We start from the raw sequence: 12,708 nt of genomic DNA, 5'->3' as shown, positions 1-12,708 counted from the left end.
ATTCAGGCTGTAACAAAACAAACTGTGGAAAAAATCAAGGGGTGTGAATACTTTCTGAAGGCACTATATACAACAGAACACAGATGAAATACACACAAATGTAAACTTTTGCATTTATTTAGTAATGCAAGTGGGTTTGTTTGCAGTTAAAATGACATTAACTCACAAATCAAGTTCCACAGTGCTTGAGTCAAAACCCACACACTCCTTTGAGACACTTCAATGCCAAGTCATCCCTTTCAGGTAGAGATAAAAACATTTTAAAAAAGATGGTAAAACTTGAGTTTTTGGCACTACCTAATGCTAGAATGTGCCTTTTCATGAAGTAAATCTGTACACTGATAGACCAACAGCAACCAAATCAAACGATGGCTGTATGCAGAAGGGCAAGTCTAGGTAATGCCAAATCTATGGTTTGGGTTCACTGTACCATACAGGACCGAGCCTGTCAGTGATTTGTAAGTATACGAGAGCAATTTTTTATTTATTTCTATGTTTTATTACCAGGTGATGTTTCCTTGATGCAACTGCTCTGACAACGCATTAATAGATTGAAGAAATTGGTTGCCCATTCATTTACATTGCCTTTTATTACTAAGCTTATATAATTAAAAGAAAATGGGTAAACATCTTTTTATCAAAGTAATTATTTGTAAAGGTAATGCATGTGATTCTTTCTAAAGGTAACTACACAACGTAAGGTAATCGTTTATCTGAAATATTTATTGTACAGTACACATATTGACTTCTCATTGTAAAAAAGGATTGAATCAAAAATATATAATAAAGTTTAGTCTTTACACATAAAGGTAAAGACCATGACACTTGTATCTGGAATTAAATGGAATATAAAATGAATACCAAAATGTCTCTCTTGGATCATAAATACCACAACCAAGTCTCTTTAGTCTGGAGTACAGAATGGCATTGAGTGCCAAAGACATAAGGGAATATGTAGGCCTACTTAAAAATACTTAGTTTAACCATTATAACCTGTATACAGGTATCTGCCAAAAAAAAGGAAACACCAACATAAAATGTCTAAATAGGGTGTTGGGCCACCAGAACAGCATGGCATAGATTATACAAGTGTCTAGAAATATATTAGACACCATTCTTACATGAGAAATTCCATAATTTGGTGTTTCGTTGATGTTGATGGAAAATGCGGTCTCAGGCACCGCTCCAGTATCTCCCATGTGTTCAATTGGGTTGAGATCTGGTGACTGACACACACACACACACACACACATCCTTTAAATCCCCATGCTCATTTGAGACCCCTCTTTCAAAGTAACAGATCTCTTCTAGCCATGGTTGCCAAAATAACAGGCAACTGGGCATTTTTACACATGACCTTAAGCATGATGGGATGTTTATTGCTTAATAAACTCAGGAATCACACCTGTGTGGCAGAACATGCTTTCAATATAGTTTTATTCCTCATTTACTCAAGTGTTTCCTTTATTTTGGCAATTAGATGTACATGTCATAGGTTACTGGTTAACAAAAAAAAAACTATTACATTCCACCAGAACCAATCTGTTATCAGTCAGTGTTGGGGTGGAATTCATTCCATCTTTTTGAGAAGGCAAAGACTTCCACACAGAGGAAGTGCAACTTCAGTTCTCAAGTGCTACAGACTCTGCAGGTTTCCACCACATGTATTGTCCAGTCAGCAAATTTACAATGAATTATACCTAAAATGCAATACTTCACATTCAATTTAGTGGTGCGGTCTGATGGGAAAAACCAGCTGACCCTGTGGCCCTTAATTACAGAAGCTGCACACCAACTCATTACAGATCCCATATGACATCACAAAGGGGCAAGGCAAACGACAGAACCATTCATACCAATAATACCACCAGACACTGAAAAAAATCCTGCTAGAGTGGTTTGGGTAAAAATGTAGGCCTATCTCCTCCACTCTCCAACAAGCATGTTCATGCAGCCCATGCAACACAAGTAACTGTTAGGATTGCAGCTCCTGTTGCAGTATTAGCCATACATACTTGCCATTACACTTAGATAAGTTAAGTTAACAAGGAATGAGCATCATTACTGCTGATATGTGGTACCTTCAACACGCGTTCCTCATTGTTTAGCGTTCCTCATTAACGCTAAACAACTTTTTTGACATCCTAATGTGTAGCATTATTCAGCACCGATTTCAGTTAGTTACAATAGAACATAGAATGCAGTTTACTTGTGTTTTCTGTTTGCCTTCAGACAAAAAAAGACTACCCATAAGCAGGTCAGCTGACAGAGTTAGACTGGGGGGGGGTAATCACTAAACTCAAATTATTGTTATTGCTTCCTGACTTGTCCCACCAGCAATACAAAAATAACAGATGCCCTAAAGATGAATGTTTACTTAGCAGCTACCCAAATCTGTATTCACTCTGACACAATCAGAACTTTGTTTTGACAAAGCATTGTGCGGAATGGCAAGCTCATGGTTTTACAGAGTAAGAGAGAGTGTGAGTAACAGAGCAATAGGAGAGACTATTCTAATCAAAGTGTGCATGTGTTCAGGGTGACAGTGTCATACATACACCCTTGCTTGTCTCAGACCTGCAAGGCTAGTTCGGCAGATATCCTGTGACCCTGGCTTATGAACCACGTTAAAGGCAAACTATCTTATTGACAATCCACACTACAACTATTACTGTAATGGCACAGAGGGATGAATAATGTTTAACACAGTGGCTACTGATTGACACAACATTCCTATGAATCACATCAGATGAAAACATGGGCAAAGCTCACAGAAAAAGACCAACACATTACAAGACTGGCCTGACGAAGGAGAAAAGCAAAGGTGTCAAATCAATTGTAATCTTCTTAAACATACAGCCAGTGAGGACAAGGCAGCAAGTTGCTGAGAAGGCACAATTGAAATCCTTTAGCATCGTCGCTGTAGTTTTGATTTCAGAGATACAAAAAAAGAATCCATACGAAGGTTGTTGGCATCAATTAAAACCACATCTTAGTGTAGAGGACCTCTTGACAAACAATCAATTAATATTGAAGCCAGGCAATGCTAACAAGTGGTGAGGGTTAGAACATGGAAGGCATATTGGGAGCCAAAATGGCAGCGCCAATCGTGTCTCTTCCCCCAGTCCCCCTACAGTCTAGGCACATAGTTATAACACAACACACTTCTTGCCATTTTTCTTGGTAATGGGGTAGAGCACAGCTCGCACGGCCTCTTCAAACACCTCCCTCACACCGTCCTGCATCAGAGCTGAGCACTCCAGGTATTTGACGGCGCCGATCTGCTTGGCTAAGGCATTGCCTTGCTGTTGGTTGGTGGGGGCCAGGCCGTGCTCCTTCAACTTCTTCACTGCCTCCACATCTCCACGCAGATCCTTCTTGGTGCCCACCAGCAGCACTGGAACTCCAGGACAGTGGTGGGATACCTCTGGGTGCCACTTGTGTCGTACATTGGCATGAGAGGAGGGGCTGCCGATGGAGAAACAGATGATGAAGACATTGGTCTGGGGGTAGGAGAGGGTGCGCAGGCGGTCGTACTCCTCCTGGCCAGCCGTGTCCCACAGGTTGAGGCTGATGGCGCGGCCGTCCACACTTATCTGGGCGCTGTAGTTGTCGAACACGGTGGGGATGTACTCCTCTGGGAAGGCGTTTGTGGTGTAGGAGATTAGAAGACAAGTCTTACCCACGGCACCATCGCCCACCACCACACACTTTATGGTCTGCATGTTTCCCTCATCCACACTGGCGACTAGGGTGCCTGAAACAAGGGGCAATATGAGAGAGAGCCACATGACCATAAAATGCTGATCATAAATTGTTCAATGTAGCCAGATTGAGTAGTGATTGATTTTAGAGGATAACACACATGAACGTGTTTTTGCCACTTATTTTTTTATGTGGTCCTCAATGGAAAGAGGCAGACAGGGCTTACCAATACAAAGTCAAAACATAAACAAGAACATTAGAAAGAATACAGTTAAATACATTACCAAACTGATAGCAAAACATTAGTTAGCTACTTATTTTGCTTGTTAACAAACAAGCTAGCGAACTATTTCTCGTTAACTACAAGAAAGTTGCACTAACGTTAGTTACTTAGCTAACTAAGTACACACACATACTAGTATTATTGAATGAAAATAAAACGGTTATGTACAGGCAGTACAGCCCAGGGATTTAGTTAGCTATCCGCCAGGAAAAACGGCGATAGAACTTGGAGCCAACTAGCTGGTTAGCTATCTATAGTTAGCCACTTAGCACGCGCTTGTGTTTCCGTAGCTAGCTGTGAACTTTAGCTAGCGTTAGTGCAAGCTAGCTAACGCCAATTTAGGTTGTAAAATTGGCCGAGGACACGAATAACTTTTTGGAAATAATCTTTGACCAGGTTCGATGAAGAACATAACTCACAGTGAATTTAAGAGGGATGTTGAAATGTCCCATTGGCGAACTGAAAGTCAGGTTATCTTGATAAATTGCCCCACCGCTTCTTTGACTCGCGCTCGCGCCCTCATCATCCTCCTCCTCCTCCTCCTTCTTCTTCTTCTACTACTTCTTCTTCTTCTTCTTCGTGTGGTTTCCCGGCAGACTAGACGCTTCGTATTGCTGCATCTCAGTTCGGAAAATGCATTGCACATTTGTTCACAAAAAAATAATGGGGACGCCCTCCTTTCGTTGTAGCAGGTATTTCATCCGGGGATTCTTGCCCAAATAGTATTTTATTCTGGTTGTTGTAGTCGCTAGCTGCTACAGTAGTGGAGGAGTGAGTTGGTCACACTTATTTAACAAAAGCCACACAATTTAAACACAACTGAAAGATCACTGGTTTTATTGTTTTGTGTACAGTTGGGACACAGAATTGTAAATACACTCTCAATGCATCTTCAATGATGCAGTCACCTCCAAGCACCCCACCACTCCATCTCTCATTTGAAATATGGAGAACTTCAATACTCATCAAAGTGGGTCTTATTCCTGACCAGATCCTTCTCTGTTTATCCCCTCTTCGCCCATTCCCTCTCTATCACTCCATATTCAACTATCTTGTTGAATAACCCTAAGTACAACTTCCTGTATACCACCATATTCATACCTTATTTTTCCTTTCCTTTGCCTACTTTCATTATTCCAGGTAAATTGTGAGGACCCATTGAGTTATTTTATTACCTACCTTATATTTATCACAGTTTCAGTACAAAGTCATTTATAAAAAGATGCCTGATTACTTAGCTAAAGCCAATAAGGTGTGATATTAAAAATAAAGGTACTATTCTTGATTCCCTATTGGCATCTCTCCATATCAGATCTGAGGGGTTTTATGTATGTCTAGGTGGGTGTGGGCAGACTCACTTCCACATGGATAGTGGAGTTGGGAGCTTTGACCTGGGGCCAGGCAGCTTTATAACTGTGGTCTTTGGGACTGTAGACTGGCTGCTCCTGTCCTTAGTCACAACCGCAGCGGCAATGAGGGCACAGCGTATGACCTTGGCACTGGTGGTCACAGAGCTCTGAAAGGCACGGCGAGGCAGAGAGGTATGAAAGTCAGGGTGCAGGGGCAGCCGATTGGACACACACAGAGCTGACTCCGTCACTGGCTCCACTTTGACTTCCTTCTCTTTCCCCTTTAGCTTAGTTTTCATCTGCACCTTCTCCTTCGCCATCTTCCTCTCCTTCTCCTTCTCTTTCTCCTTAACTATCTCCCTCTCTTTCACTCTTTTCTTCTCCTTCTCCTTCTGCTTTACATTCTCACTTTCCCTCTCCCTCTCTCTTTCACTCTCCAGCTCTCTTTCCTTCTTCTTTATCTTCTCCTCTCTCTCCTTCTCATTTGGTTTGGCTTTTTCTAGTAGTCGACGAAGTGGATGCTTTTTTTTGGTCTGCTCATTCAGAGATTGCATTTTTTCCCTAACAATCCCTTCCGGTCTGACCTCAGTATGATCTCTGGAGGTGATTGGAGTTGGGGAACGCATTGAGTTCCTGAGAGGGAGACGTGAGGACCATGTGGAGGCTGCCTCTGACCTGCCTTGCATTTTGGGAATGGCCGAGGCTGTGGGAGTGGGGATGGCAGAGGCAGTAGAGGAAAGGGTGGAAGTGGGGCTTGTGGAGGGTGTGGAAGCCCTACTCCTGGGTATAGTTCTCTGCAGCCCAGAAGCTGGTGCGCGCACCTTTTTGTTCTGCATGTTGTCTCCCTGGACCTGGGGTGCTGCCGCTTTGTGGACCTGAGGTGCTGCCGCTTTGTGGACCTGGGGTACTGCCGCTTTGTGGACCTGGGGTACTGCCGCTTTGTGGACCTGGGGTACTGCCGCTTTGTGGACCTGGGGTACTGCCGCTTTGTGGACCTGGGGTACTGCCGCTTTGTGGACCTGGGGTACTGCCGCTCTGACCTGCTTGTCCCTCAACCGTAAGAAGCAGTGGGATCCTTCCGTGGGCTCCTCCCAGGGCTGTGTTGGGCTCAGGATCTTATAGGAGCATAGGCCAGTCACAAGAGTGTGACACACTACTGTGTCTCCCATGCATGAATACAGACGCTCCCATTCCCCAGGCTTCTGTGACTGTCCCTTGGTGGTGGGATGGGCAGAGGCTGTGTCATGCTGTTTCTCTGGGTCAGACATTTCTTGTAGACTGCACTGCTGGTTCACCACTTTGGATGCTACACGCCTCAGCAGATCGGCACTCTCCAGAGGTGACTGTGGGCTGTCCACTGGAGGGGTGGTCTCCTGGGCAGGCTTGGCTGACATGCTGTTTGTGGGGTCAGAGGGGGGAGCAGACACACTCTGCTGATGCTTTGTCTTGGGTGGTGGTGGTGAGTGAGCAAGGGTTGGTGGTGGTGTGTCACATGATTCTGTAGTATCATCATCATTGATGTTCTCCAGTAAGTTGTGTAAGGTTGGACTCATGGCACGTAGTCGGCTGTCTGGGCTTCGCACGTTGTGGCGGCTCTGCGAGGTGTGGTAGAGACTCCTCTCTAGGGTGCTCTCCAGGTCTTCTTGCTGGGTGTCCCTGAGTCCCACCTCCAGGGCTGAATAGGTGGCTATGGAGCGACGTCTCACCGTCCTGTCCCGGTCCCTCTCCAGTCTCTCTCTCTCTGCTCGCTTCTGTTCCTGAAGCTCCCTCTTTGCATTCTCCTGAAACAAAATCAGAAGAGTTATCAAATTAAAATGAACAGAATCATTTAATGCAAATAAAAGTACATCAATGGAGGTCTTGCCAACCAGCACACATTATTGTAGCAAAAAAATATTCATTCATATCAATGGGAGATATGAAAATATGGTTGAACACCAACAGATGCTGCTTAGGTGCTGACCTCTACAGCTTTCTGAAAGCGAATGTTGAAGGAGTAAAAGATGCTGCAGGCCTCCTCCAGCTTGAATGTGACATCATCCTCACAGAAGAAGTCCAACAGGTCCTGTTGGACCTGCAGTAGAGCCTCCACCTCCACCTCTGCCTCCTCCAGCCTCCCCTCTGCGCTCTGACAACAGACCACAAACCACCTTTCACAACTTATGATTCTTAGTCCAAATTACCATAAATGTACTTTCAAATGACTTGCAATGGTAAGGTCCTTTCTGAAACATTGAAGGGGCTGTCTTGTGGTCTTATTTGGACATATTATTCATTATTTTACAGCAGGAGTGTCAAACTCATTCCATGCATGGCCTAGTGTCTGCATGTTTTTGGTTTATCCTTTTAATTATGACCTAGACAACCAGATGAGGGGAGTTCTTTACTAATATTTGACCTTAATTCATCAAACAAGTACAAGGGAGGAGCAAAAACCCACAGACACATATTTTACAGGAAGCACTTACCTGGAGGAAGGATTTCATTTGCTGTTGGAGAACAGGTTCAGTCTGAATTCTCCTCTCTAGTCCAGTTAGTCTGCTGCACAGCTGAGACAGATCCCCTTGCACCACATCCACAGACAGTCTGATGGGTGAGAGAGAACAGTAAGGTGAGATTTGTCTGATTTAAAGGGACCTAACATTGTTATTAACAATGGACTGAATTAATTAATGAATGGATGAATGACTCAATCAATCAACAAACTAATCAATCAACATCATTGAGTACTTGGGTAAACCCCCAAAACATGCAAAAACTAAATTGTATATAATGCTGCTTCTTTTCTTTTTCAAGCATGTGAGAACTATGTCAGCAACTTGCCATGAAGCACTCATAACATCCTAAGTGTGTCACTGACCTGGAGGCTAGACCCACATGGCTCAGCTTGAGGGGAAAGGACAGCAGGGTTGGGTCTTTCCTAACGGCTTCCTGAGAGAGGACAGACATATTGTATTATTTTCTTTCTGTGAGACCCAAGTAGGACTAGTAGTAGGAGTGTTGGAAAAACCTTTTAACATCCATTTGTAAAATATTGATCAGATTTTTACCATGGCCACATAATGCAGCAGGTTCATGCCTGGTTTGTTGGCTTTGGTGTCAGCTAGTTTGAGCAGAGAGGCGATGCGGAACCCAGCAGCATTGCCTGCGTAACCTCCCTGTTGTTGAAGGTCAGAAGGTGTGACAAGATTAGATCACTTATTCATACTCATGCACTCAACACATTTGGAAAAAATGTAGAATATTGGTTGTCAATAAATCAATCAATCAGCCTGTCTGGCTGCACTGGCTGTCTAGGTGCCAGATGACTGCAACTCACAGCATTCATGTAATTTCCTGCCCTCAGGACCAGCCGTAGGATGGAGTGCAACTCTGGGCAGCTCAAAAGCTCTAAGAAAGAGAGAGATAGATAGGATAGTAATTTATAGTATGTCACTAAGATAAATCAACATAAAAGTCAAAGAAATCTAAAAAAAAAAGTTCAGGGATCTGGGAAAAACTGATTTCAATCACTCTGCTGTTTTCTCACCTGTGGCTGCAGACACCAAGCAGCGTGCTGACACACACAGAGAAGATAAGGCTGGGTCAAACTCCTGCTGCAGGATCATGGCATCCAGACGCAAGCGATAACTGACCAAGAAAAATAACAGGAGAGTATTGGGAAACCCACATTTTAAACAGCTTAAATGAGAGAACATGGCGACAAGTTGAGGTGATGCAAAAGATAGGAAGAGAAATGAGATAAGGAGGATTCGATAGCATTTTCTTTTGGTAGGAGAAGGGTGATGACCAAACACCAACAATATGTTTAATCACCTGGGCACCTCAACTAGTAGGAGCATGAAGAGGTCAGGGTCTTCAAGATGGCTATGCTCTCCCCGGTATGCCCTCAGACGCCTCTCCTACAGAACAGGACACATGACTTAGTACACTGTAGGACGGAAAACCATGAAGATATAAAGACCACTAAATAGAGCCAGATGATATGGAGAGACAGACAGAACTCCACAGTACCTCCTCAGTCTCAGGCAGCATTTTGAACAGTTCACTGAGCATCTCACTCCCATAGTGCTGCCCAGACCCCTGCCTGATGTCCTCCACTATCTCCCTGACTGCACTGTGAAGATATGAGTTATAATGAGTTGCCACGGATGACATTAAACATTTATCTGATAGTGACATTATTATGCAAACCTGATTAAAGTGGGCTTAAAATATCTCTCCCACCTCTTGAACTGCCGGAGGAAAATTCCCACATTCATACTGCGCTTCCCATCCAGAAGTGATACCTACAGGGTTAGGCAGAAACAGAAAATACCAGTCAGAACAACAATCAACATATAGCCACACCCCAATCATTCTCTAAGGAAACAACCCACAGTTTGGTAATAGCACCAACCTGGAATACACTTTTCATTACAATTAAGACTAATAGACATTATGCCTAAAACTGCCCATTTACATATGGAAACCAGTCCACTGACTTTTTCAGGTGCATTGCGTTGAGGGGAGCCAATAGGTCTGAGACCACGCCGTAAACTGCCATCCTTCTTGGGGGGCCGAGACCTCTTCTGTTGTCCAAACAGCTCGTCCAACGAGCTCAGGTCGAAGTGGAACTCATCTGGACTGTTCCAGACACTCTGACGGCCCTCTACCTTCTCCTTCGGAATGAGGTCCCAGTTCAGGTTGCGTAACTTGGACCGTTGCAGGACATCCCGACTGTTCTGGAGGCCACTGGGCAGTGGAGGAGGTGGGGGTGGTGGGGAGATGGCAGGGGGAGGTGGGGGAGACATGGTTGGGTGTGGTGGGTGAGACATGGTTGGGGGAGGTGGAGAGGACATGGATGTGGGGGGAGAGAGTGATGTCAGCTCAGACAGGGGATCCATGTAGGTCACTTCTCTTCTAGGGTCACAAGAGTTGGGCAGTGGAGCTTCATTGAAGGGCCAGAGATCTGTACGGAAGTTAGAACAAGAATATAGTTAGTGGAGATGTGGTTGTTGCCAACCCAACTGTCTATAAAATGGAGAGAGGAGTTACATTGAAAAATAATGGTATACTACGCCATAATTACAACAATACAACTTTCCAACTAGCTACTCAATCATCTGTAAAATGTAGATACAATAAACATATAAAAGCTTAAATATCTCCTTGAAATTACTACATTTGTCAGTGACACACTTTGCAGGATGAAGATAATTGTAGGAAACATAACAGTCCCATTTTTCAACATTTTCCTCTTGCAAGCACCTATCGCCACAAGAGCATTCTCAAATAATACGTTTATGAGCCCAAACATATTAGTTAGCCCAAACGGCCGACAAACGACTTAAATGAATAATAGTGCAATCTGCCGGCCGGTTGGGCTACATATTAGTCTACTATTAGAATAAAAAAGTGAGTTTACATTTAAAATGGAAAGTTTTCAGACTGGTTGTCATGAATTATATCGCAAGAATAAAATAGCCTATTGTGCTACAAATAAATGTCATGCTAATATATTCTCATAACACTCACCATAACAAATATATTGTCACTATATCTCTAAGCACCTGATATAAGTTCCCCATTTCATTAACCGACATTATTGAACATAGCCTAATTTGTAATAGAGCAATTCAATTTACATTTTTTGGGGCTGCCGTTCAGTGTTGCCTCCAGCGATGTAATTCCACTATTTACTTTGATGTGTACTGCTTTTAGAAGTGCTCGTTTCTAGACCAATAATACATATCTCCATCGTAAACATATTTACATCCACATACGTGCGCAGATATGCCGTGTTGCTCCAGGAAAGCTTTAACATTTTCGGACTGTCCAAGCGCCAGAACCAGACTCACTGACGTAAATGAGGCTACCCCTTCCGATCATTGAGTATGACACACCGCTGAGCTTGGAGTTCTTCTTATCTTCTAAACCAAATCAACTTCTGACAATTGCACTATCTTGAACCTCTCAAAGTTTAAATCAATCACCCGAGTAGCAGTAAAACACTTTAACGTAAATATATTCTTGCCTGTGCAGTCGCCAAAGGAGAAGGAATAGGATATGGATAGGCACTGGGCAGTATATCTTATAACTCACAAATACATTGCTCATAATATTAATGGTATTTCTGATATTAAGCACCTGTTATATAAATGTTATGAAGCAATGTGCAGTGGATTCCTTCAAGTGGCCTAATACTGTGTAGTAGACCATTGAAATGGAACTGACCTCCGATAGCTTTCATGACAGCCCAGTGAGCAAAATTACTATTGACATATTTTCCAGAGTCTGATAAAGTATTTTAAAGCGTTGAAAATACATATTTTCTGGTCATTGTTTCTATGGCCGAATTTCAACCGTACATTCATTCACTTGTATCTGCGTTTCAAGGAAGAAAACATTATATCACATTCAAAACATGTCATTCCAAAAATGGAAAATGGAGCCAACTGAAGATTGCAGTGTGTTACATTTATGATTACTCCCATCTGTCACATGCACATATGTTATCTTTTTCAAAAGCTTTAAACTGGTAGTGATCATGTTCACAGTTTTCTGACAACAGAAAAAACCAACAGAACACTTCAACTATAATAACATTCTCAGTAACAATTACAGACACGTTTTTCTTGCTTTGACTGTGATACATGTGACTCTACCTACATGTACATATTACCTTAATTACCTCGACTAACCTGTGCCCCCGCACATTGACGCTGTACCGTTGTATATAGCCTCACTACTGTTAGTTTACTGCTGCTCTTTGACTATTTGTTATTTGTTATTTTTTACTTGTCTATTTTTTACTTAACACTTATTTTTCTTGAAACTGCATTGTTGGTTACGGGCTTGTAAGTAAGCCTTTCACTGTAATGTGACAAATAAAATGTGATTTGATTTGATGTGGTTGTTTATCTACCTTAGCTGAATGCACTGACTGTCATTTGCTCTGGATAACAGCATCTGCTAAATGACCGAAATGTAAATTTAAAAATGAACACTTGCTAGGCAAGTAAAGTACAATAGAGTACAGTGGGGTACAGTACAGTACAATACAGAGCATTATACTGTACCCTACTCTACTGTGCTACTGTACAGTACTCTACTGTACTGAACTACACTCTACTTGTCTTTACTATACTTAACTGTACTGTACTATGCTGTGCTCTACTGTACTGTGCTGTCCAAACTTGGACCAAATCTGAACCAATCATAGCCATTTTTTGGGGGACCAAATCAAGGCCCGTCCGGACCAAATCTGAACCAAATATAGACGTCTATGTTTTGGCCAAAACAAGGCCGGTCCGGACGGTACCGAATCATGTCTGGACCGGACGTCTGTGGACACTGAAATGAAGGCCGGGCTGAACTGGACAAGAAAAT

At 42.9% G+C, this 12,708-nt stretch overlaps 2 protein-coding genes across 6 annotated transcripts; both read right to left on the bottom strand.

Annotated features, from left to right (window-relative positions):
- Positions 1-1,420: 1,420 nt before the first annotated feature.
- On the bottom strand, positions 1,421-4,683 carry LOC106603386 (rho-related GTP-binding protein RhoG). Of its 2 annotated transcripts, none has more exons than XM_014197001.3 (2): positions 4,408-4,683; positions 1,421-3,757 (listed from the first exon to the last, which is right to left on the bottom strand). In XM_014197001.3, the coding sequence occupies exon 2, from the start codon at positions 3,723-3,725 to the stop codon at positions 3,150-3,152; it is 576 nt and encodes a 191-aa protein (XP_014052476.1). In that variant the 5' UTR covers positions 3,726-3,757; positions 4,408-4,683; the 3' UTR covers positions 1,421-3,149. The 2 variants fall into 2 exon arrangements, with proteins under 2 accessions (XP_014052476.1, XP_014052477.1); XM_014197002.3 differs by having other exon boundaries at positions 4,482-4,659.
- Positions 4,684-4,808: 125 nt separating this feature from the next.
- LOC106603385 (uncharacterized) lies at positions 4,809-11,233 on the bottom strand. Of its 4 annotated transcripts, none has more exons than XM_014196996.3 (12): positions 11,103-11,233; positions 9,822-10,288; positions 9,532-9,626; positions 9,352-9,454; positions 9,154-9,239; positions 8,867-8,967; positions 8,657-8,727; positions 8,388-8,495; positions 8,198-8,268; positions 7,806-7,923; positions 7,301-7,465; positions 4,809-7,118 (listed from the first exon to the last, which is right to left on the bottom strand). In XM_014196996.3, the coding sequence occupies exons 2-12, from the start codon at positions 10,221-10,223 to the stop codon at positions 5,343-5,345; spliced, it is 3,096 nt and encodes a 1,031-aa protein (XP_014052471.3). In that variant the 5' UTR covers positions 10,224-10,288; positions 11,103-11,233; the 3' UTR covers positions 4,809-5,342. The 4 variants fall into 4 exon arrangements, with proteins under 4 accessions (XP_014052471.3, XP_014052470.3, XP_014052474.3 ...); XM_014196995.3 differs by having other exon boundaries at positions 10,965-11,216; XM_014196999.3 differs by having other exon boundaries at positions 9,565-9,626; positions 10,965-11,215.
- Positions 11,234-12,708: the final 1,475 nt, after the last annotated feature.

The sequence above is a fragment of the Salmo salar genome, chromosome 04, assembly GCF_965601325.2.
Source record: "Salmo salar chromosome 04, fSalSal1, whole genome shotgun sequence".
Classification (NCBI taxonomy): domain Eukaryota; kingdom Metazoa; phylum Chordata; class Actinopteri; order Salmoniformes; family Salmonidae; genus Salmo; species Salmo salar.
The sequence above is the reverse complement of the archived record's forward strand: the minus strand, read 5'-3'. Positions and strand labels throughout refer to the sequence as shown.

Excerpts from the sequence above, each read along its gene's own strand:
- LOC106603385 (XM_014196996.3), bottom strand. The coding sequence starts at position 10,223 with ATGGATCCCCTGTCTGAGCTGACATCACTCTCTCCCCCCACATCCATG. Across the intron at positions 8,968-9,153 it reads CTACTAGTTGAGGTGCCCAG|TTATCGCTTGCGTCTGGATG; the intron begins GTGATTAAACAT and ends TTTCTTGGTCAG. Across the intron at positions 8,728-8,866 it reads CTTGGTGTCTGCAGCCACAG|AGCTTTTGAGCTGCCCAGAG; the intron begins GTGAGAAAACAG and ends TCTCTTTCTTAG.
- LOC106603386 (XM_014197001.3), bottom strand. The coding sequence starts at position 3,725 with ATGCAGACCATAAAGTGTGTGGTGGTGGGCGATGGTGCCGTGGGTAAG.